General features: G+C 41.1%; 1 protein-coding gene and 1 non-coding gene across 2 annotated transcripts; both read right to left on the bottom strand.

Moving 5' to 3' along the window:
* Nucleotides 1-1,870: 1,870 nt before the first annotated feature.
* On the bottom strand, nt 1,871-22,030 carry ppp1r8a (protein phosphatase 1, regulatory subunit 8a). The gene is made up of 7 exons (XM_043717302.2): nt 21,938-22,030; nt 17,655-17,715; nt 15,647-15,800; nt 12,550-12,767; nt 11,889-12,033; nt 9,087-9,151; nt 1,871-2,469 (listed from the first exon to the last, which is right to left on the bottom strand). The coding sequence occupies exons 1-7, from the start codon at nt 21,979-21,981 to the stop codon at nt 2,110-2,112; spliced, it is 1,047 nt and encodes a 348-aa protein (XP_043573237.1). The 5' UTR covers nt 21,982-22,030; the 3' UTR covers nt 1,871-2,109.
* LOC122563800 (small Cajal body-specific RNA 1) lies at nt 16,759-16,924 on the bottom strand. Its single transcript, XR_006315738.1, has one exon.
* Nucleotides 22,031-23,463: the final 1,433 nt, after the last annotated feature.

Genomic DNA, 23,463 nt, shown 5'->3' with positions numbered 1-23,463 from the left:
AACCAAAAAATTTGGAAATTTCAAGTAGAATTGATTGTTCCCATGCCAGTCCCCAAAAATAAACACTGGGCTTGAGGGGGACAACTCATCCTGTACCTCTGACAAAAAGCAAGTTTTAATGTCTTTTCTTGACAAATTGCAGCAATCTCTATTTCAAAGCTTCTGCGGTGACAGAGCACATCTCAAAAGTCTATTCTTCACAAAAATAAGATGCAAGCTCTGTGCTGTCTAGTGATAGCAATCTAACTTAAATCACTGGAACGTATTACCAACTGGAGTGAAGTGACTTATGGGCTCTATAGAGATGAATTTCAACTAGTTTGAGCAAGACATGATTAATCATATTGGAAAACAGAAGCTTAAAGGGTTGGTAATGTACAGAATCAGCAGCATGGAAGGGGTCCACCAGGAGCATAAACCTGTCTTATCATGAAGTTATGCTGTGATCTGGTTTGTATTTATAGCTTTGAAGTTTTTCCATTTACAGTTTTATTGCATTTTTCATTTTAACTATAGTTATTACCTTGCAGGTAGAGGTGGTCAGATTGAGGTTAATACCAATCAAAATTATTGACATTACTATTTTAAAAAAAAATTGGATTCAATAATCCATTGCTTTTCTTGCCCTAAACCAAATCTTTCAGAAAGGCTGACATTATAATGCACAAGTTGACTTTGCATTTTTGTATCAGAATGATCTTAAAATAAATGCAAAGATTTGCAGAGAACTCATACAGCTTTGCTGATGGTCTTCCAACACTCCAAGGCATTTACAGGCAATTATACAATTTAGAACTGTTGTGACATAGGAGACAACAATTAATGGAATGCTAGCTCACATAAAAAAATGAAATAAATGCCCAGATAATGTGTGTCCAGTTAAGTGCTGGCCAGAATACCAGCTCCCCTATGCCTTTTGGAATAGTGCAGTGAAATATTTCATATACACCTGGGAGGAAAATCAAGTGCTTGATTTAATATCCCATCATGAAGATTGTATTTTTAACGATACAGCATTTCTCTCAGAACATCAGGGTAGATAGTGACCTCTAGCTATTATATACTTCAGACCTCTGACCATTTGATCTGTATTTCATACATACTGATTTTAAAATGAAAAAGCTAGCAACATGTCCTCAGCCACACACAAAACACCAAAAGATGAACTTTCTCCACAGATTAATTCATCATCCCTTGACACAAAGGCACACTCGCGATAGCCAAAACGTATTTAAAAAGCTGAACAGTTTGAATGTAATGTCAAATCTTTTAGCATCCACCAATGCAGGTAACGTCTGCAGAACTTTGTCTTTAAATATTTGAGGGGTTTTAATTTCACAACCGATTTCCATAATAAACGCAAAAATGTTCACAATGGCTTCATTTCACAACAAGTTAAAAAATAAAGCTTCACAAGAAAATTACTTGACTCAAGAATGGATTTGTCTTCAAAGTAATTTGAAAAACTATGTTCTGAAAATTGGTGGCTACAAAATATTGTAACCAACCAGTTTTATTGCAAGTCATGCAGCGATCAAAATGTGCCAAACCATACCTGTGGAAACCAATTAGAGATTATTCACTAACTCACTGAAGTAAATGAAAAAAATGGGGAAGGTAATTTGACTTGCCATAATTTCTTTATACTTAGCACATGTAAGTGTAATATGCTAAGTGCTGAAATTCTCCTTTACAAAGTCCTAGGAGCATGAAAATTACATTTTCAGAGTGTGTCTACGCAGTAATAAATGACTTGTTTTAATCATAAACAGTGCTCTGCTTTCTCTACTTATCTAAAAAGCCCAATATAAAAATGTAGAGCCCCTCATGTATAATTGTACTCACTGAAACAAAGCACACGTGGCAGAAAAATAGTTTGTGATTTTAGTCCAACTGGCAATGCTGTTTGTAATTTACACTGAAATACAGGTTAGAGGTAAAAAGCAGTAACAGTAATGTTGAAAGGCTGTCAATCTATTACACAACTGTACAAACATCTGTACAAAGCTCATATAAATTTTAGACATATTAACAGAATTAAAAGAAAGCCCCTCTCGGTCCTCAAATCCTAGGTGACTTTATTTTTTTGAAAAAAAAAGAACAAAATCATCAAATAAGCAACGATGGAGTAGGTTTCTTGCCAGGCCAGGCCTCCTTAGCATATTTCTTTTTCTTCGGTTCGTTAACAGATTCTGCATTGAACACACCAGTGTTGGGAACAGGGTTTATAGTCACAGCTGCTGGTACAACTGCTGGTGCCAAGTCCACCTCTGGAGCTGGATTTGGGAATGGCATAGGCAGTCCTCCTATCATTGCGGTTCCCATTGTATTACCATGTAGCTGAGAAGAAGAATCACCACTAGTTGGAGGGAGGCCACCATATAAGCCAGCGTTGAATGGGAAATTCTGCATACGCCTAGCAACTCCATCTTCCAGACTTAGTGAACTGGGACTCTCTGTCTTCTTTTTCTGTAATTTTTTTTCCAAAAAAATTAAAATGATTACATTTTGTCAACAATATTTCTTATGTTCAACACTGACAGCTTTCTCATCCAAAATATAGGAAAGTAAAATAACATGCGTGTCAGTGAAGTGTTTAAAATAGCCAAACGCACAGGCTGCCAGTTGAAGAACAAACAGTCTTGTACCAGTAACATTTAGCATGTCAAGAAACTAAGTGTTACACAAAAACCATTATCCTAACTATGTGTCTTCTATTCAAAATAAATCAGTTTTACCAATCTAATAAAGGCTGCTACAGAATAAATTTAAAAGACTGAAAATACGTAGAACTTAGATTTATCAAATCAGGGGTCTCATTTTCTGCTACAAACACAATGTTAAAATTCTAACATTATGGTCAATTGTAACATTGTTTGCAAGTCAGGTACCTCAACTGAAACAAGGATCTTAACTTTGAATAAGGGCAATTCTGAATTAGGCACAAGTTAGCTGAGCTGGACCAGAAAAATATGTCAAAACGTATGACCATATACAGTTAATAGACAATATTTTTAAAACTTAGAGGAATATCGGATTATCCGGCAAGATTGCAATGTCCTGATGCTTGACTAAACTATGTTATCTGGCATTTGATTAACCGAACAAAATGCTCCCCCGCCCATATCCTTCGGATAATCAAGGTCCCATGGTACATTGGACAAGACTTTAAAACAAAAACCAGTGGCCAGAAACAGCAATAAATCTAAGGATTGGGAAGTTAAGATACATCTTAAAACAACTTCGTAAATGGACACCACAAAAAATGATCCGAGTGGGCATCATCAGTATGGATTTGTGAATGGAAAATAGTGTTCAACAAACTGAAGAGTTTTTTTTTGAGGATGTTACTAACAAAATTATCAAGGGGAGTCAAACAGGGCACTATATTTAGATTTTCAGAAGGCTTTTCAGACAGCGAGGACCCAATGCCTGACAGGAAGGTAAATTTTAAAATATATAAAGGTTTACCCCGTGTATAGGCAGAGCGCACACTGAGCAGGAGCAAAAACGGGACTGCTAGGTAAGAGGGAGCAGCCCCAAATAGTGGTCCAAATCGGCACCAACAACATACACAGGAAGAGAGATGGGGATTTAAAGCAGAAATCCAGGGAGCTAGGTGAAAGCTGAGAGCTAGAACAAACAATTGTTATCTCTGGTTTGTTGCCCATGCCACGTGCTAGCGAAGCAAGGAATAGGGACAGTGCGGTGTTGAACACATGGTTAAAGGGATGGTGCAGGAGGGAGGGTTTTGGATTCCTGAATAATTGAGGCTCTTTCTGGGGTAGATGGGACCTCTACAAACAGGATGGTCTTCCTCCTGAACCAGAGGGGTACCAATACCCTGTGCGGGGAAATTTGCTAATGTCTTTGGGTGGGTTTAAACTAATTTAGCAGTGGGATGGGAACCAAAATTGTAGTTTGAGTATACGGGAGGAGGAGTAGTGAAGTCAGAACTAAGATTTCAAGATTGCAAGAAGGCACTGTTAGGCAAGAAGTGGGTTTGATGTGTGTCTACTTCAACGCTAGGAGCAGCATGGGTTGGAACCTGGGATTTCGATGCTGTGGCCATTTCAGAGACTTGGGTAGAGCAGGGACAGGAATGGTTATTGCAGGTTCCGGGATTTAGATGTTTCACTAAGAACAGAGAAAATGGTAAAAGGAGGGATGGTGTGGCACTGTTGGTCAAGGACAGTATTACAGTGGCAGAAAGGATGTTTTAAGACTCCTCTACTGAGGTAATATAGGCTGAGATTAGAAACAGGATAGGAGAGGCTACCTTGTTGGGAGTTTTCCATAGGCATTCAAATGGTTCCAGAGATATAGAAGATAGGCTAGCACAGATGATCCTCGATAGGACAGAGTGCCAGGGTAGCTGTTATGGGGGACTTTAACTTTCTAAATATTGACTGGGAATACGCTTGATCAAGTACTTTAGATGGGTCAGTTTTTGTCCGATGTATGCAGAAAAATTTCCTGACAGCATGTAGGCAGGCCAACAAGGGAAGAGGCCACATTAGATTTGGTACTGGGTAATGAACCCAGCCAGGTGATAGATTTGGATGTGGGTGAGCACCTTGGTTATAGTGAACACAATTCAGTTATGTTTACTTTAGTGATGGAAAGGGATAGGTCGCAGGGCAAGAATTATAGCTTGGGGAAAGGCAATTATGATGCATTTAGGCTAGATTTAGGATGCATAGGATGGGGAAGGAATCTGCAGGGAATGGGCACAATTGAAATGTGGAGCTTATTCAAGGACCAGCTACTGCATGTACCGGTCAAGCAGGGAAGAAATTGTCGAGCGCGGGAGCTGTGGTTTACTAAGGAAGTTGAATCTCTTGTCAAGAGAAAGGAGGCGGCTTATGTTCGGATGCGATGTGATGGCTCAGTTAGGGTGCTTAAGAGTTACAGGTTAGCCAGGAAAGACCTAAACAGAGAGCGAGGAAGAGTCAGGAGGGGACATGAGAAGTCACTGGCGATAGAGTCATAGAGTCAGAGAGATATACAGCACTGAAACAGACCTTCGGTCCAACTTGTCCACGCCGACCAGATATCCCAACTCAATCTAGTCCCACCTGCCAGCACCCGGCCCATATCCCTCCAAACCCTTCCTATTCATATACCCATCCAAATGCCTCTTAAATGTTGCAATTGTGTCAGCCTCCACCACTTCCACTGGCAGCTCATTCCATACACGTACCATCCTCTGCGTGAAAAGGTTGCCCCTTAGGTCTCTTTTGTATCTTTCCCCTCTCACCCTACACCTATGCCCTCTAGTTCTGGACTCCCCGACCCCAGGGAAAAGACTGTCTATTTATCCTATCCATGCCCCTCATGATTATATAAACCTCTATAAGGTCACCCCTCAGCCTCCGACGCTCCAGGAAAAACAGCGCCAGCCTGTTCAACCTCTCCCTGTAGCTTGAATGCGCCAACCCAGGCAACATCCTTCTAAGTCTTTTCTAACCCTTTCAAGTTTCACAACATCATTCCGATAGGAAGGAGACCAGAATTGCATGTAATATTCTAACAGTGGCCTAACCAATGTCCCGTACAGCCGCAACATGACCTCCCAACTCCTATCTCAATGCTCTGACCAATAAAGGAAAGCATACCAAATGCCTTCTTCACTATCCTATCTACTGCGACTCTATTTTCAAGGAGCTATGAACCTGCACTTTGTTCAGCAAAATTCTCTTGGACCTTAATGTTAAGTGTATAAGTCTTGCTAAGATTGGCTTTCCCAAATTCAGCACCTCGCATTTATCTAAATTAAACTCTATCTGCCACTTCTCAGCCCATTGGCCCATCTGATCAAGATCCCATTGTAATTTGAGGTAACCTTCTTTGCTGTTCACTACACCTCCAATTTTGGTGTCATCTGCAAACTTACTAACTATACCTCTTATGCTCACATCCAAATCATTTATATAAATGACGAAAAGTAGTGGACACAGCACTGATCCTCGTGGCACTGCACTGGTCACAGGTTTCCAGTCTGAAAAACAACCCTCCACCACCACCCTCTGATTGGATCAAGGAAAACCCTAAGGCTTTCTATAGGCATATCAGAAATAAAAGAATGAAGAGAGAAGATTAGGGCCAATCAAGCGTAGTAGTGGCAAGTTGTGTGTGAAGTCAGAGGAAATAGGGGAAGTGCTAAACGAATACTTTTTGTCAGTATTCACACGAGAAAAAAACAATGTGGTCGAGGAGAATAATGAGATACAGGCTACTAGACTAGATGGGATTGAGGTGAATAAGGAAGAGGTGTTAGCAATTCTGGAATGTGTAAAAATAGCCAAGTCCCCTGAACCGGGTGGGATTTATCCCAGGATCCTCTGGGAAGCCAGGGAGGAGATTGCCGAGCCTGACCTTTATGTCATCATTGTCTACAGAAATAGTGCCAGAAGACTGGAGGATAGCAAATGTTGTATCCCTGGTCAAGAATGGGAGTAAAGCAACCCTGGAAATTATAGGCGTGTGATCCTTACTTCGGTTCTGGGTAAAGTGTAGGAAAGGGTTATCAAAGATAGGATTCATCTCTAGATGATTATAAATAAGGTGACTTGGGATAGTCAACAGTTTTGTAAAGGGTAGGTCATGCCTCACAAACCTTATTGAGTTCTTTGAGAAAACGACCAAACAGTTGGATTAGAGTAAAGCGGTTAATGTGGTGTATATGGATTTCAGTAAGGCATTTGATAAGGTTCCCTACGGTAGGCTACTGCACAAAATACAGAGGCTTGGCCAGCTGAAAGAATAGAGAGAGTGGTGGTTAATAGGAAATATTGATCCTGGAGTTCATTTACTAGTGGGGTACCACAAGAATGTGTTTGGAGTCCACTGTTGTTTGTCATTTATATAAATGACCTGGATGAGGGCATAGAAGGATGGGTTAGTAAATTTGCGGAGGACACTAGGATCGGTAGTGTTGTGGATAGTGACGAAGGATGTTGTAGGTTACAGAGAGACATAGATATAAGCTGCAGAGCTGGACTGAGAGGTGGCAAATGGAGTTTAATGCGTAAAAGTGCGAGGTGATTCACTTTGGAAGGAGTAACAAGAATGTAGAGTACTGGGCTAATGGTATGATTCTTGGTAGTGTAGATGAGCAGAGAGATCTCAGTATCCAGGTACTTAGATCCATGAAAGTTGCCACCCAGGTTGATAGGGTTATTAAGAAGGCATACGGTCTGTTAGCTTTTCGGAACCATGAGGAATTCCTGAAGAAGGGCCTGTGCCCGAAACGTCGAATCTCCTGTTCCCTGGATGCTGCCTGACCTGCTGTGCTGTTCCAGCAATAAAGTTTCAATTTCGGAACCATGAGATCATGCTGCAGCTGTACAAACCTCTGGTGTGGCCACATTTGGAGTATTGCATACAGTTCTGGTCACCGCATTATAGGAAGGATGTGGAAGCTTTCGAAAGGTTCAGAGGAGATTTACTAGGATGCTGCCTGTACAGATGTAAGGTCTTACGAGGAAAGGCTGGGGGACTTGAGACTGTTTTCGTTAGGAAGAAGGTTGACAGGCAACTTAATTGAGACACGAGAGATGATCAGAGAGTTAGATAAGTTGGTCAGTAAGAGCCTTTTTCCTCGGATGGCGTTGGCTAGCGCAAGGGGACATAGCTTTCAATTGAGGGGGGATAGATGTAGGATAGATGTCAGAGGTAATTTCTTTACTCAGTAAGTAATAGGGGCGTGGAACACACTGCCTGCAACAGTAGCAGACTCGCCAACTTTAAGGGCATTTAAATGGTCATTGGATAGGCATATGGACGAGAATGGAATAGTGCAGGTTAGATGGATTTCAGATTGGTTCCACAGGTCAGCATAACATTACAGGCCTTTCAGCCCTCATTGTGCTGTAATGTTCTACGTTTTGATAAGGTTCCCCCCTGTGAGGTTGGCTCCCAAAGTTAAAGCACAAGGTATAGGAGATTATGTATTATCATGGGTTAAGGATTTGCCAGCAGTCAGAAAACAGAATAGGAATAAATGGCTAATTCTCACATTGACAGACTGCAACTCGCATTACAAGGATCAAGACTTGGGACCCCAGCTGTTCACAATATGTATCAAAGGTGTGTGTGGAGACCAAATGTAATTTTTCCAAATATGCAGATAATACAAAGCTAATCAGGAATGTGCATTGTGAAGATGTAATATGTTTTCAGGAGGATTTGGGCAAGGTTAGTAATGGGTAAGAACATGGCAGATGGAATATGATGTGGAAAAATGTGAGATCATCTACTTTGATAGGAAGGACAGATGGCAGAGTATATCCTAAACAATGAGAGGATGGCAAGTGTAGGTGTGCAAACATACTTTTGGATACCCTCGGCAATTAGTCATGAAGGCCAACATACAGGTTCAGCAAGCTATTAGGACGGCTAATGGAATATTAGCATTTATTGCAAGAGGATTTGAGGACAGGAGTACTGATGTCTTGCTTCAATTGTATAAGAGCTTGATTAGACTGCACCTGGAATACTGTGCACAGTTTTGATCACCTTATCTCAGGAAAGATAGAACTGCCTTAGAAGGAGTGCAACAAAGGTTTCTGAGATGATGGGGCTAATAAAGTGGGATTATAAACTCAGGCTGCAATGTTTAAAAATTTCAAAGAGTAAAAGGGGATCTCATTGAAATCTACAAAATATTTATACAGACATACAGTGTTGATGCAGGCAAGATGTTTGCCCGACGGGGGTGGGGATCTAGAACCAGAAATAAGGGAGACGCCAGAGATGAAGAAAATAAATTTTTTTTACAGAGGGAGGTAAATCTTTGGAATGCTCTATCCTAAGAGGGTCTTGGAAGCTCAATCTTGGAATATATTTAAAGTAGAGGTTGATAAATCTTTGATAAATGGTGTAAATGGAATTTAAAAATGTTCAGTCAAAATCGTATTAAATGGTGGAGCAGTCTTGATTGGCTGAATGGCCTACACCTGTTCCTATGTTCCTTAGCAGTATATGCTAACTTGCTTAGACTGTGATCCAAAACAACAAGCTAATTTAAACTTAAAATATATGACTGCCTATAATACACAATAAAAACTGATGGCTTTGCTTACCTTGAGTGGCACCACTGCTGTTTGAACCATATTTCTGAAGCGACCCACTGAAGGATCAACATCCTCTGAAAAGGGAAGAAGCAAATTGAAGATTACAACAATTAAATAAAATTGTTTTTATGAAGTATATTTCAGAATACAGGCAATCCAAAATGATGCTTCATAGACAACTCATTATTTTCCAAGTGTAGGAAGTACATTTTATTTTGAGGGAAAACATGGTTGCCAGTTTGTCTTGCAAATCCACAATGAGGATGACTGGTAAATGTAGTTTGTGGCAGTGTTTTCTACAGGACAAAGGTTGATCAAGGTGGAAGAACACGGATCATCTTTATATATCATCATGGAGTCATTACCTCAGTTTAAAATATCGCACCAAAAAGGAAACAGGAATTTCCAGCAATGTGGAAATTTCTTGGGACTGTACAGAGATACTGTACTAAAGAAGATGCACGAGGTCACTGGAGCTGGGCTTAAACTCAATTTTCTGAGTCAAAGGCAAAAGTATCATAATTAATCCAAATTGTGATTCTTATTTTGACATGATTGCTTAGCAATGCTGAGTTCTCTGCATGTATCCCCCCATGTGAAGGTAATGAAGGTAGATTATGGTTTCCATTGAGGTGCTGGTGTTGGACTGGAGTGGACCAAGTTAAAAATCACAACACCAGGTTATAGTCCAACAGGTTTATTTAGAAACACTAGCTTTCGAAGTTCAGCTCTTTCATCAGGAGGTTGTGGAGGTTAAGATCATGCTCACAGAATTTATGGCCAAAGGAGTCCAGTGTCATGGAGATGTGATACAGTAAACAATCTTAGATTGTTTCATTCTTTATAATGGGAAATGCTGGTTTCTGTTCTTTGATATACAAGACCCAGAACTTCTTTTCAATTACATTCTCAACATAGCTCAGCGTTTCCTTCAGTTCCTCACACTCACTTAGCCTATGTTCCCCAACATGTTTGAGACAGAATCTCAATATTACTTTTGTTGCCCATTATAATTACCTTTGTTTCTTACAGTTTCTGACTGTAGGGACCTACATTTGTCTTCATTTTTTAATGTTTAGAAACTTCAACAATCAATTTGTACATTCCTGGAAAGCTTACTTTCATTTTCTAATTTAAAAATCACACAACACCAGGTTATAGTCCAACAGGTTTATTTGGAAGCACTAGCTTTCGGAACACTGTTCCTTCATCAGTTAAGTGAAGCAGGATCATAAGACATAGAATTCAGTGTCTTATGATCATACTCCATAGCTACCTGATGAAGAAGCAGCGCTCCAAAAGCTAGCGCTTCCAAATAAACCTGATGGACCATAACCTGGTGTTGTGTGATTTTTATCTTTGTCCACCCTAGTCCAATACTGGTATCTCCACATCAGGGTTTAATATTCTATTTCTCCTTCTAGTAATCAACCACTTTGTTCTCTTCTGCAAAAATCTAATCTGATCTTAATTATCAGGTCTGCTGTTTTTTTTTTAAAAAGCCAATTATAGATTTAAAGTTATCCTTAATTTCCCTGGTTAACTGAGGTCAGGCCACCTTTCCCATTTTATTTTAATGGCAGACAGGAATGAACAATTGTTGTAGTTACACCATTCCATGACATTAAAGAAATAACAGTTAAAATTACATATTGATGTAATTGGAACATTAATCTTAGTATGAAAAACTGAGAGGTGGTGTATTTTCGTAGGAAGAACAGGGGGCTACATAATCCATGGAACGTAAAAGTCTAAATGGAATTGAGAAACAAGTGTAGCTCAGGGAGCAGGCACACAATTTACTCAAAGCATTAACACAGATTAAATGAAAACACTGGGGATTATTTTGAGGGAAAAATTTTAAATGCAGAGAAGTTCTTAAACTTATTTAAAACCTTGGTTCGAGCACAGAGTATTGTGCACAAGTCTGGACTCCACATTATACAGAGATAGCAAGCTACTGACCGGGTAAGTTGCAAAAGGATTGCACAATATTGATCAAAACTAAATGGTGCTACCTATCTAAAATCATTGACCAAGTTGGACTTTTAGATTAGATTAGATTCCCTACAGTATGGAAACAGGCCCTTCAGCCCAACAAGTCCACACCGACCCTCTGAAGAGTAACCCACCCACCCATTCCCCAACCACATATTTACTGGGAGAAAGTGATGACTGCAGATGCTGGAGATCAGAGTTGAGAGCGTGTTGCTGGGAAAGCGTAGTTCAGGCAGCATCCAAGAAGCAGCTTATGCCCAAAACATTGATTCACCTGCTCCTGTGATGCTACTTACCCTATATTTATCCCTGACTTATGCACCTAATGCTATGGGCAATTTAGCAAGGCCAATTCACCTGACCTGCATATCTTTGGATTGGATTGTGGGAGCACCCAGAGGAAACCCATGCAGTCACTGGGAGAACGTGCAAACGTCCACACAGACAGTCGCCCAAGGTAGGAATTGAACCGGGTCCCTGGCGCTGTGAGGCTGCAGTGCTAACCACTGAGCCACTGCGCCGCTCCTATAGAACTTTCTCCTATAAAGAGATGCGTGACCCGACAGCATCCTATTTGTCTCCACTTGTGGGAGATCCTAAAACCAGTGGCCATAAATATGACCACAAATAAATCTAGCCTGGGCACTCTTGACACATACATAAGGGAGCACATATTGGAGTGGATCTCTGCTGCACCTCACTCAAGATATTCACTATGTTCAACTTTGCAGGAAATGAAAATCACAGTCAAACTTGCAAATTAAAATTCGTTATTTCAAGGGAGAACTGCATAAAGTTTACAGACAGTCATACCCGGATTTATTATTTCTTCGTCATCACTGAATGATACACGGTAGCTCTTTCTTTTACGTTTTGGCCTCTGTATTTCCAGATTTCCTTCTTCAATTGTCAGTGTAGATATTCTTTTGTTATGAGCTGTGTTGAATTCTGTCAAATTCTAAGATGCAAGCAAAGGTATGGTATTTTCAATATGTCCTTTGATTTTAACTTGAAAAGACATTTCACATTAAAGTAATGGACCAATAAACTAAACTGAAGAAATACTCCGCCTTCTAAAAGAGACTACCAAACAAGTTCTGTTCCTGTTCCCATGAATCACAAGGCTATATTGGAGACCTCCCCTTTCTCTTTGGTGGCACCAGAAATGCAATGATTTAACTGGTCAGGATGCACAGACAAAATTGTTTATTTAGAGTGACAATTAAGTGACATAGTACCATTGGGTATGAAATGGAAGCTTGAAGAATTAAAGGACTTCATTAAAGCTGCCAAAATTCAACATACATTAACAAACCAACATCACCAAAGGAAATATTTATACAATTCATCAATTTCCACAAAAATCATTGCCGCTGTACAGCTACTACCTTAAATAATGTTCCAAGAATTTTTGATGTACCCCTTTAAACCAGACTATCCTGAAATGCAGAAATTGACTTAGACCAGGACTTACATCTAGTTCTGTCTCCTCTTCAGGTAAACCCAGCAGTCCCTTCAGTTCATCATCTTCCATTGCAATTTCATCACCCTTGATTGTGGATGGCATTGTCTGTGGTTTTTCGCGTAGTGTATACGCTCGTGTTGAGGCTCCAAATGACAACGTGGAGTCTATGGGAACCTGCTGTGGTTTGTGGGGCTCCAAACGAAGACGCCCTAGATACGTACCATGAGCTACAAAAGCAATTACTGAACTGTAAGTTAATTAAGTACTTGATGAATTAAATGATTAGTAAACTAGTAAAACTCAACTAATTTAAAGTCTGACGTTCTGCAGCTTAGGTGTCTATCACTTTTGCTTTAGAGGAAAGAAGAAAGAGGGAACACAAATTTCTCCATCCTGGTAGTGTTATCAAGGAAAAGATCACAGCCTTTTAAACAACTTATAATTCCCTTCTACAGATCAATTAACAGAATTATTTTGGTGTCCCATTTAAGCACATGCAGATCTCCATTATATCATAGTAAATATTATCAGGTCAACACAACGTGAAAGAAAGGTAAAAAAGTATGCCAAATAATACTAAATGAGAAAAGGAACTGGATTAATGCAGGAACCAACAAACTTCTGAACGCAGGGCAGGAGGGACCAAAATTGAGAAACAAGGAATTGGATTTTTTGAACCATTGTCGACAATTTGCTCAGGTCGATCTTCAGTTACTAGGAACAGCAAAAGGTGACGTAGGTAAAGGCAAAATTATTGCATATTTGCATAATTTTCTTACCGCAATTTAACACAAAACAACAGTTAAGATATCGCTACAAAGGTCAATGCTCAAAATCACTTTCAGTGAGAAAATGGCCTGCGTGGCTGAGGAAAACCAAGGGTATATTTTCAGAATTTTCAGCACAAAAGAAAGTCATCAGATGTTTTTGAAGATTTTTGATATGTACATACGCAAAGTTGTAAAAAAGTTGAAAAGATAGTAAATGGCCAAGTTAGATGGTTGCAGAAAAGGAAGTAGGATGCAGGATAGAGAACTCAAATGGCAAACAAATGGGCAGAAATGTGAAGAGAACAGCATATTGGAGCATTGAAATCTTTAGTCATAGAAGTGTACAACACAGAAACAGAACTTTTGGTCCAACTCATCCATACCAATCAGACATCCTAACTTAATATAGCCCCATTTGCCAGCAATTGGCCCATATCCCTCTAAACCTTTCCTATTCACATACCCATCCAGATGCCTTTTAAACGATGTTATTGCACCAGCCTCCACCACTTCCTCTGGCAGGTCATTATATACACGCACCATCCTCTGAGTGAAAAAGTTGCCCCTTAGGTCCCTTTTATATCTTTCCCCTCTCACCCTAAACCTATGCCCTCTAATTGTGCACTCCCTAACCCAAGGAAAAAACTCTGTCTAATATACTACGCGCACACCTCATGATTTTATAAACCTCTATAAGGTCACTCCTCAGCCTCCAACACTCCAGGGAAAACAGCTCCAGCCTATTCAACCTCTCCCTATAGCTCAAATCGTCCAATCTTGGCAATATCCTTGTAAATGTTCTCTGAACCCTTTCAGGTTTCACAACATCCTTCTGATAGGAAGGAGACCAGAATTGCACACAATGTGACTGACCAATGTCTTGTACCGCAGCAACAAACTCCTATACCCAATGCTCTGACCAATAAAGGAAAGCATACCAAACCTATTCTGCCACTCCTCAGCCCATTGGCCCATCTGATCAAGATCCCGTTGTACTGAGGTAACATTCTTCGCTGTCCACTACACCTCCAATTCTGGTATCATCTACAAACTTACTAATTATACCTCTTATACTCACATTCAAATCATTTATATAAATTACGAAAAATAGTGTACCTAGCACCGATCCTTGTGGCACTCCACTGGTCACAGGCCTCCGGTCTGAAAAACAACCCTCCACCACGACCCTCTGTCTTCTACCTTTGAGCCAGTTCTGTATCCAAATGGCAAGTTCTCCTGTATTCCATGAGATCTAACCATGCTAACCAGTCTTCCACGGGGAATCTTGACAAACACCCTACTAAAGTCCAGATAGATCACATCTACCGCTCTGCCCTCATCAATCCTCTTTGTTACTTCTTCAAAAAACACAATCAAATTCCTGAGACATGATTTACCACACACAAAGCCATACCGACTGTCCCTAATCATTCCTTGCCTTTCCAAGTACATGTACACCCTGTCCCTCAGGATTCCACTCAACAACTTGCCCACCACTGACGTCAGGCTCACTGGTCTATAGTTCCCTGGTTTTTCCTTACCACCTTTCTTAAATAGTGGTACAACATTAGCCAACCTCCAGTCTTCCGGCACCTCACCTGTGACTATCGATGATACAACTATCTCAGCAAGGGGACCAGCAATCACTTCTCTGGCTTCTCAGAGTTCTAGGGTACACCTGATCAGGTCCTGGAGATTTATCCGCTTTTATATATTTCAAGACATCCAGCATCTCTTCCTCTGTAATATGGATATTTTTCCAAAAGTCACCATCTATTTTCCTACATTCTATATCTTCCATGTTCTTCTCCACAGGAAATACCAATGCAAAATACTCGTTTAGTATCTCCCCCATCTCCTGCAGCTCCACACGTAGGCTACCTTGCTGATCTTGGAGGGCCGCAATTCTCTCCCTAGTTACCCTTTTGTCCTTAATGTATTTATAAAAACCCTTTGCATTCTCCTTAACTCTATTTGCCAAAGTTATCTCATGTCCCCTTTCTGCCCTCCTAAGTATACTCCTACTGCCTTTATACTCTAAGGATTCTCTCAATTTCTCCTGTCTATACCTGGCATATACCTCCTTCCTTCCTTTTCTTAATCAAAACCTCAATTTCTCTAGTCATCCAGTACTCCCTATATCCACCAGCCTTTCTTTTCAACGTAACAGGGGAATATACTGTCTCTGGACTCTCGTTATTACATTTCTGTCATTGAAGTCCACACCTTTATCCTGTCATTTAGCACAGCCCCTCAAGTGCTTTGAAGCTCTGCAGTTCCTCAAACTTCACTATTGCAAACATTTTAAAAATAACATACAATGTAATAGCACTTACTGCTGTTCAAATCGATGATGAAAACTCTTTTCAAATGTTTGTGATAGACCAAAGCAGCGTGGACTCTCGAACATGATTGATGGTCAATGGTAAAATCACAAATGTCAGGGTTTCTTCCAAAGAGGTAGTATTTTTTCTCATCAATGATGAGTTTCTGGTGAAAAAAATACCAAAACATAACAACATATTATTTAACTGTTTTGCATTACTTACTGATGCAGCTTGCAACAAGTCAGAAAAATAATATGGTACCAAATGGCAAAATATTAAAACCATTTGTTCAAGGACAAATGGGAGTGATTGGTAGAAGAGTTATAAAAGCTGTTAATCTTTGCATTCTTCAAAAAGGATATATTTTAAGTTGATGTCCAATGCAAACTTACTGAATTTTTGACAATTTAGTGTCATAAACGCACATTTTCTAGGAAAAAAACAGTATTCAACAGTGATGAAGAAGAGGTGCATTATCGAGTTGTGAGCACTGCAAACTCATGGTTTGCGCGCTCTGTCCATTAGCCTCACAACTATAGAACTGTCACATCAACCAACCTATGATTTGATTATAGTAGAATTTTAAATACGAATGAAACTAAACTCACTGCAGAAAGTTAGGGCTATTATTTGTCAACTTGTGGGCTGCTTATGACATAATTCATATTCCTACAATGCAAATCAACTTTGGGGCTCCACAAACCAAACGTGACAGCTAAAACTTTGGAGTCGCTCTGCAGGAGAATAAAATTGTTCTGAGAGATTATTTTTAAATATCTTCATTCTCTCACCTTTGCTGGGTTTTTTCCCTTTAATCTCATCTTACTTCCCTCCCTCTGTATCTTTTTCTCTATTAAACTGGACTTTTAATTTACGTAGGTTCTCTGCTGTTTCTTTCTTTAGTGTAAGCTTCACAAGGAGATAAGAGTATTATTCCAGACAAGCAGGGTTTGAAAAGTTGCACTGACCACTACCAATTTGCACTTTGATAAGGAAGCTCAAAAAATTGAGATGAATGATGTAAAAACTACAACACAGGCCATGTCATGAAATATTTAATTTCAGCAAATTATGAGCCATTAATCCTTATAACAAACTAGAGGATTGTAACAGTGGAGGAGTGCTGTACCTCTGAGTTATAACTCAGTGTTTCTCTACACACTAAGCTAATATGCTCAAGGTTTTTTTTTTATTTTGATTTAGCACCACTTGGACCCAACAATCATAGATTGTCTCAGTTTTATGTTAAAACTGCGACAACGACAGCCAGGTTAGTATCTGGTGCATGGCTCCTATATCACCCAGAATACAAAATGGAATGGATGAACAAAGCAAAACAAAATGTTATGACGTCTGTAAGGTTAAACTGAGCAAACATTTTTATAATATTTTGCATGTATACTACTTTTATTGTACAAAGCAAAATTCCACACTGCTCCACTGAAGTGCATTAAACTTAAAATTGATACCAAAACAAATATTAGCAAGGTTGGTCAAAACCTTAGCCAAACGAGTAAATTTTAAGGACCAGTGAAATGGAGAAAAGCTGAAGCAAAGGAAATTTAGTGCACAGTATTTAGACCACTGAAGATGCGCACAGTAAGGGTAAAGCAAATGGAGAAGGGGGAAACGACACGGTAATGAAAAGCAAGGGAACTGGGGAGATTTAAACACGAGAAAAAGGACTTCCAATGCATTACCTAGACTGATTTATAATGAAAGTAGCTCTTCAGATATTCAAACACCTAGATTAGCCATGTGCTCTGGGGATGTGCTAGAGTTAAACCTTCACAATCTGCATATCAAACTTGGACAATGCTTTGACTGGCTAACCCTAGTTTATGAATGCATTTGACTTGTATTCAAGTTTAATTATTTGCTTGGTTAAGTGACAGTCAGGCATTCCCATCAGATCCAGCGACCAATACAGTTGTATTGCACTTCCACTGAAGGAATTTTTAAAAAATGAAACACCAAGATCACTTTGCCCAAAAGGAAATATAACATAAGTGTTCACCTCTACTAGTTTGTCTCCTTTCACAACATCCAAATGAAGTCCTGGTGGTGGTTTCCCTGCCCTGAAATTAGAAGAAGTTTTTAGTGTAAAACTGTATATTAGAGTCCGTCAAACACTGGGGGTGTCTCTACCTCTGAACCAGAATGTCTGGATTCAAGCCCCTGAGTTGAGACATTAAAAAGTCCCAGCAGCTTTATTAAACAACAGTAATTGTATAACAGAGAAAAGTGATTTCAGTGCATATTGCCCCAAATCTGCATATTTGAAGTCTTCAAACAATACTAAATTCTCAAGTGCAATCAAATCTTTTTTTAACTCAGAGCAACAAAATGACGAGTCAGAACAAATCTTCATTAAAGAACTTAAAGCAATCAATGACTAAACCAAACTGAATAAACAAACAAAATGTGTATTACACATACAAATAATCAACATTACAGCCTAAAGGGAGTAGTCTTCACTCTTGAAGCTTCTGTTTTGTATTTCAGATTGACCCATTAGTCCCATCTTTTCACCTCGGACTGTGGAATCTTCTGATACAAACTCTCAAATTCCATTGCCACCATCTCTTACCAGACCAAATGTCTCGCATCCGGTGACTTATAACAGCTGACCAGATTTGCTGGCTCTCCAATAATTTCTGTTTTTAATTCAGACCTTCACCATTATTTTACTCAAAAGTAAAGGTGCAATAGAATTGAGAAAAGGCACCATTACACAAATAAAATATTGAACATTTATACAACAAAAGTCAGCCAATTCTTTATAAAACTCAAACCACATATACATGCATGAGAATTTAATGAACTTAACCTGAAAGCATATGAACTTAAGGACTTTAATTCTAAAGCACAGGGTGCAAAAGATCTTAATGTTTATTCTACAGTTTAAAACTATATTTTGTGATGTATTGTAGTTTTTTGCATGCTGTAATGTTCATAATTGTGCAAACTTTTATTTCATACATGTTACTTTAATGATTACTCATATTATAGACACAGACAATTGTTCTATTTACCCATTACAATCCAGCACTAGCTGCCACAATTTTTCAAAAGATCAGTTACCAAATGTTTACCTTTCCAATTGCTATAATTGAAGTCATTTCACTCCTACATTAGCCAGATTTCAATTTTTTGCAAACAAAAACAGCTGCTGCTGGAGAAACCCAGCAGTCTGGTAACACGTGTGGAGAGAGGAAATGAAATAAATAATCAGGTTTTAGTTCACGTTTACATGTTGGCCAGGACATCAGGTAAACTGGATTAGAGTGGTGCTGGAAAAGCACAGGTCAGGCAGCATCCGAGGAGCAGGAAAATCGACATCTTGAGCAAAAGCCCTTCCTCAGGAATGAGTATTCCTGATGAAGGGCTTTTGCCCGAATTGTAGATTTTCATGCTCCTCGGATGCTGCCTGACCTGCTGTGCTTTTCCAGCACCACTCTAATCTGGAGTCTGATCTCCAGCATCTGTAGTCCTCACTTTCATCCACCAGGTAAACTGCTCTACTCTTCTTTAAAGAGTGTTGTAGGACCTTTTGCATTCACCTGAGACCAAACAGCTCAGAACGTACTGCACATTCTAGGTACAGACTCTGAAAACTATCAACCTTTTGAAATATGGTTATGATTTAGATTGCTTGCAATAATAGGAAATTTTTAGTTCAAGTACCTAGTCTGGGATCAAATGGATCTATCACAGTTGTGTCATACTGCAGACATCAACTATTCTCAATTCCATCCTAGCACTATTTTAAAACATTCCTGACAGATGCAATATGCAATTAACATTACATCACAAAATTATATTTAAAAACTTTACATTGCATCAAGTACCTTGTGAACAGACAGACTCAAACAATCCCCAGGCCAGACATACATCACTGTTACCCCCATATATGCAATGTTATGGGGGTTTCAGTCCCAAAGAAATTTCATGATAAAATGGTCAATTTTTGTTGAAAAGGGCCTCGCATCCATTTAAACTGACAATTAAATAATGGATGGTATCACTGCATCACTGCGATTAACCACAAGATGACAGTCTTGCAATAAGATATGAATGAACAGGCAACTTTCACCATAGATGTAAATGACTCAGGGATAACATCTTTCCATATCAATAAGATTGGTTCAGTTACTAGAATTTCTACACAACAGTAGGGTGTGCATGAGAAAACACTCAAAATGCAGATACACAGAACGATGAACGATTCAGTCTTTGATAACCTAGCTGTTACAGGAAAAAACACTTTGAGTCTAACACTGGGATGAAGTGCTGGTGGCTTGACAGGTGACTGGGGAGGTGATCACTGATGACATAGACAGGAACCATATAGAATCATTCTGAATTTTCCTTATAGCTCTCAGGACCAACCCACTCAAATAAATCTAATACAGGGTTGTATCCTGTTGATGTGAATAAACGTGTCAACAATTTTCTTCTGTTTTATAAAGAACTACACCCCAGCGATTGCTATTGCTTAGACTGTACATCCACCCCAACAATGGGACATGGGATGATGGAGCAATGGGAGCAGGGTTTGTATGAGCTTAGGATTCTGCGGGACACAGATGACTCCACCCAATAGAGCACTGGAATTGTTAACAAGGACTCAGCAGGACAGGCTTATGCAGGGGAGGAGACAGATGACACAAAGGAACTGGAAGCCAGGAGCCTTTGTGACAGACAGGAAAAGGAATTGAGAGCTTAGCCCAGGGTGAAGTATTTAAAGTAGGGCTGAATGGAAACACTGAAGCAGTGGGGAGTGTGAGGGAAGCACAGATATGAGTCATAGAGATGTACAGCATAAAAACAGACCCTTCGGTATAGCCTGTCCATGCCGACCAGATATCCCAACCCAATCTAGTCCCACCTGCCAGCACACAGCCCATATCCCTCCAAACCTTTCCTATTCATATACTCATCCAAATGCCTCTTAAAATGTTGCAATTGTACCAGTCTCCACCACATCCTCTGGCAGCTCATTCCATACACATACCACCCTCTGCGTGAAAAAGTTGCCCCTTAGGTCTGTTTTATATCTTTCCCCTCTCACCCTAAACCTATGCCCTCTAGTTCTGGACACCCCGACCCCAGGAAAAAGACTTTGCCTATTTATCCTATCCATGCCCCTCCTAATTTTGTAAACCTCTATAAAGTCACCCCTCATCCTCTGATGCTCCAGGGAAAACAGCCCCAGCCTGTTCAGCCTCTCCCTGTAGCTCAGACCTGCCAACACTGGCAACATCCTTGTGGGGGAGGGGAGGGGAGGGGGGGAGAGAGGGGGGGAGAGAGGGGGGGGGAGAGGGGGGGGAGAGGGGAGAGGAAGAGGGTGAGGGTTTGGAAGGGGAGGAGAAAGAGGGTTGTGAGGTTAGGAGGGGGTTCGGAGGGGAGGGGAAAGTGTTTGGAGGGGGAGGGTAGGGGGATTTGGAGGGGAGGAGAAAGTGTTTAGAGGGTGAGGGTAGGAGGGGGATTTAGAGGGAGGGGAAAGTGTGTGGAGGGTGAGGGTAGGAGGGGGATTTAGAGGGAGGGGAAAGTGTGTGGAGGGTGAGGGTAGGAGGGGGGTTTGGAGGGAGGGGAAAGTGTGTGGAGGGTGAGGGTAGGAGGGGGGTTTGGAGGGAGGGGAAAGTGTGTGGAGGGCGAGGGTAGGAGGGGGGTTAGGAGGGAGGGGAAAGTGTGTGGAGGGCGAGGGTAGGAGGGGGGTTTGGAGGGAGGGGAAAGTGTGTGGAGGGCGAGGGTAGGAGGGGGGTTAGGAGAGAGGGGAAAGTGTGTGGAGGGCGAGGGTAGGAGGGGGGTTTGGAGGGAGGGGAAAGTGTGTGGAGGGGGAGGGTAGGAGGGGGGTTTGGAGGGAGGGGAAAGTGTGTGGAGGGTGAGGGTAGGAGGGGGGTTTGGAGGGAGGGGAAAGTGTGTGGAGGGTGAGGGTAGGAGGAGGGTTAGGAGGGAGGGGAAAGTGTGTGGAGGGTGAGGGTAGGAGGGGGGCTTGGAGGGAGGGGAAAGTGTGTGGAGGGGGAGGGTAGGAGGGGGGTTAGGAGGGAGGGGAAAGTGTGTGGAGGGGGAGGGTAGGAGGGGGGTTAGGAGGGAGGGGAAAGTGTGTGGAGGGGGAGGAGAGTTGGAGGAGGGAGTGGGGCGGTCCCGCCGCTGCAGCGCAGCCACACTGCGGCCTAGTAGGTCAGACTGCAGCCTCTGACACAAAGCACAGTCCAGAGGAAGGCGATTGCTTGCAATCGAAAGGCTGCGAAAGGGTCTTCCTCATCACGGCGGAGCGTTGCTGCGCGAACTCACCATGTCGGACAATCAAAGACGGGTTTGAGCTGAATCGCCTGCATTTGAATCACATCGATACGAGTCCGCACCGGATTCTGGGTAACCGAGTGGGCGGAGCTTTCTGCACTCACCGCGCATGCCAACAAACCCACCGGAATGTACTCTGGGAAATGTAGTCTACCAATCCACGGCCATTGGGGTTGTGAGGTCTGAACTACAAATCCCACTCGCTTTTGCGAACAGAGCTTGACAGCGGGAAAGGATAGAGAGGTGGCTCAGTGGGCACTGTGAGAGGGAGGTTTCAGGCTGAATGTTGCAGCTGGTGGTCTTATATTGGTAAATTATTCGTTTCTGGAATTCAGAAGAAGAAGAGGAAATCTAATTGAGGTAAATAATGATTTGGGGATGCCGGTGTTGGACTGGGGTGTACCAGAGTTAAAAATCACACAACACCAGGCTATAGTCCAACAGGTGTAATTGGAAGCACTAGCTTTCGGAGCATCGCTCCTTCGTCAGGTGGTTGTAGAGTATTAGATTGTAAGACACAATTTATAGCAAATGTTTACAGTGTGATGTAACTGAAATTATATGTTGAAAAAGACTTGGATTGTTTGTAAAGTCTCTCATCTCTTAGAATGACCGTGTTGGTTTCAGTTCTTTCATATGTAAATCTTAAAACTTTTTTAAAAGTTACATTCTCAAATGAACTTTAACAATTGGTGTCACATTGGCCCAAATAACGTATTGAAAGTGTGAGCTTCCCTATGTGAGACCGTCTGTGCCACAATGGTCTCTCACAATGATTCTAATCTTAAACGGATTTACAGAACCTTACATGGATTCATGAAGTTTTTGAGCAAAAAGTAGGATGTAATTCTGCAAGTACATATAAGTTTGTGGGTGAATCTGTGTGTGTGTGTGCAGGGAGGGGGTGGTTATGGGTGTCTGTGAGAGAGAGTGTGTATGTAAATGGGTTGTTGTAGTTCTGTTCGCCGAGCTGGAAGTTTTTGTTGCAAACGTTTCGTCCCCTGGCTAGGCGACATCATCAGTGCTTGGGAGCCTCCTGCGAAGCGCTTCTTTGATGTTTTCTCCGGTGTTTATAGTGGTCTGTCCCTGCCGCTTCCGGTTGTCAGTTTCAGCTGTCCGCAGTAGTGGTTGGTATATTGGGTCCAGGTCGATGTGTTTGTTGATGGAGTTTGTGGATGAATGCCATGCCTCTAGGAATTCCCTGGCTGTTCTCTGTCTGGCTTGCCCTATGATAGTAGTGTTGTCCCCGGAAATAGAAAAAACACACCGGATCATCAACGCCACACTCACAGGAATCCGATTCACGAGAGAACAAGAAAAGGATAGCCAACTCCCATTCCTAGACGTGATGGTACAGAGAACACCAGACGGAGAATTCACTACAAGAGTATACAGGAAAGCCACACACACAGACCAAGTCCTAAACTATAAAAGTAACCACCCCAACACATACAAACGAAGCTGCATCAGGACACTATTCAAAAGGGCCACAACACACTGCAGTACACCAGGGCTGC

This window comes from Chiloscyllium plagiosum, unplaced genomic scaffold (genome assembly GCF_037043375.1).
Source record: "Chiloscyllium plagiosum isolate Xiang-an unplaced genomic scaffold, Cpla_swu_hap1 HiC_scaffold_30, whole genome shotgun sequence".
In the NCBI taxonomy this organism is placed as follows: Eukaryota; Metazoa; Chordata; class Chondrichthyes; order Orectolobiformes; family Hemiscylliidae; genus Chiloscyllium; species Chiloscyllium plagiosum.
Note: the sequence above shows the minus strand (reverse complement) of the source record. Positions and strands in the feature narration are given on the sequence as shown.

Bases quoted from the DNA above. Each gene is read 5' to 3' on its own strand.
- ppp1r8a (XM_043717302.2), bottom strand. From the start codon at position 21,981: ATGCAGGCGATTCAGCTCAAACCCGTCTTTGATTGTCCGACATG. The intron at 12,768-15,646 runs GTAAGTGCTATT...TTGCTTTTGTAG, and splicing joins CATCATCGATTTGAACAGCA to CTCATGGTACGTATCTAGGG. The intron at 9,152-11,888 runs GTATGACTGTCT...TTCCCTTTTCAG, and splicing joins CGAAGAAATAATAAATCCGG to AGGATGTTGATCCTTCAGTG.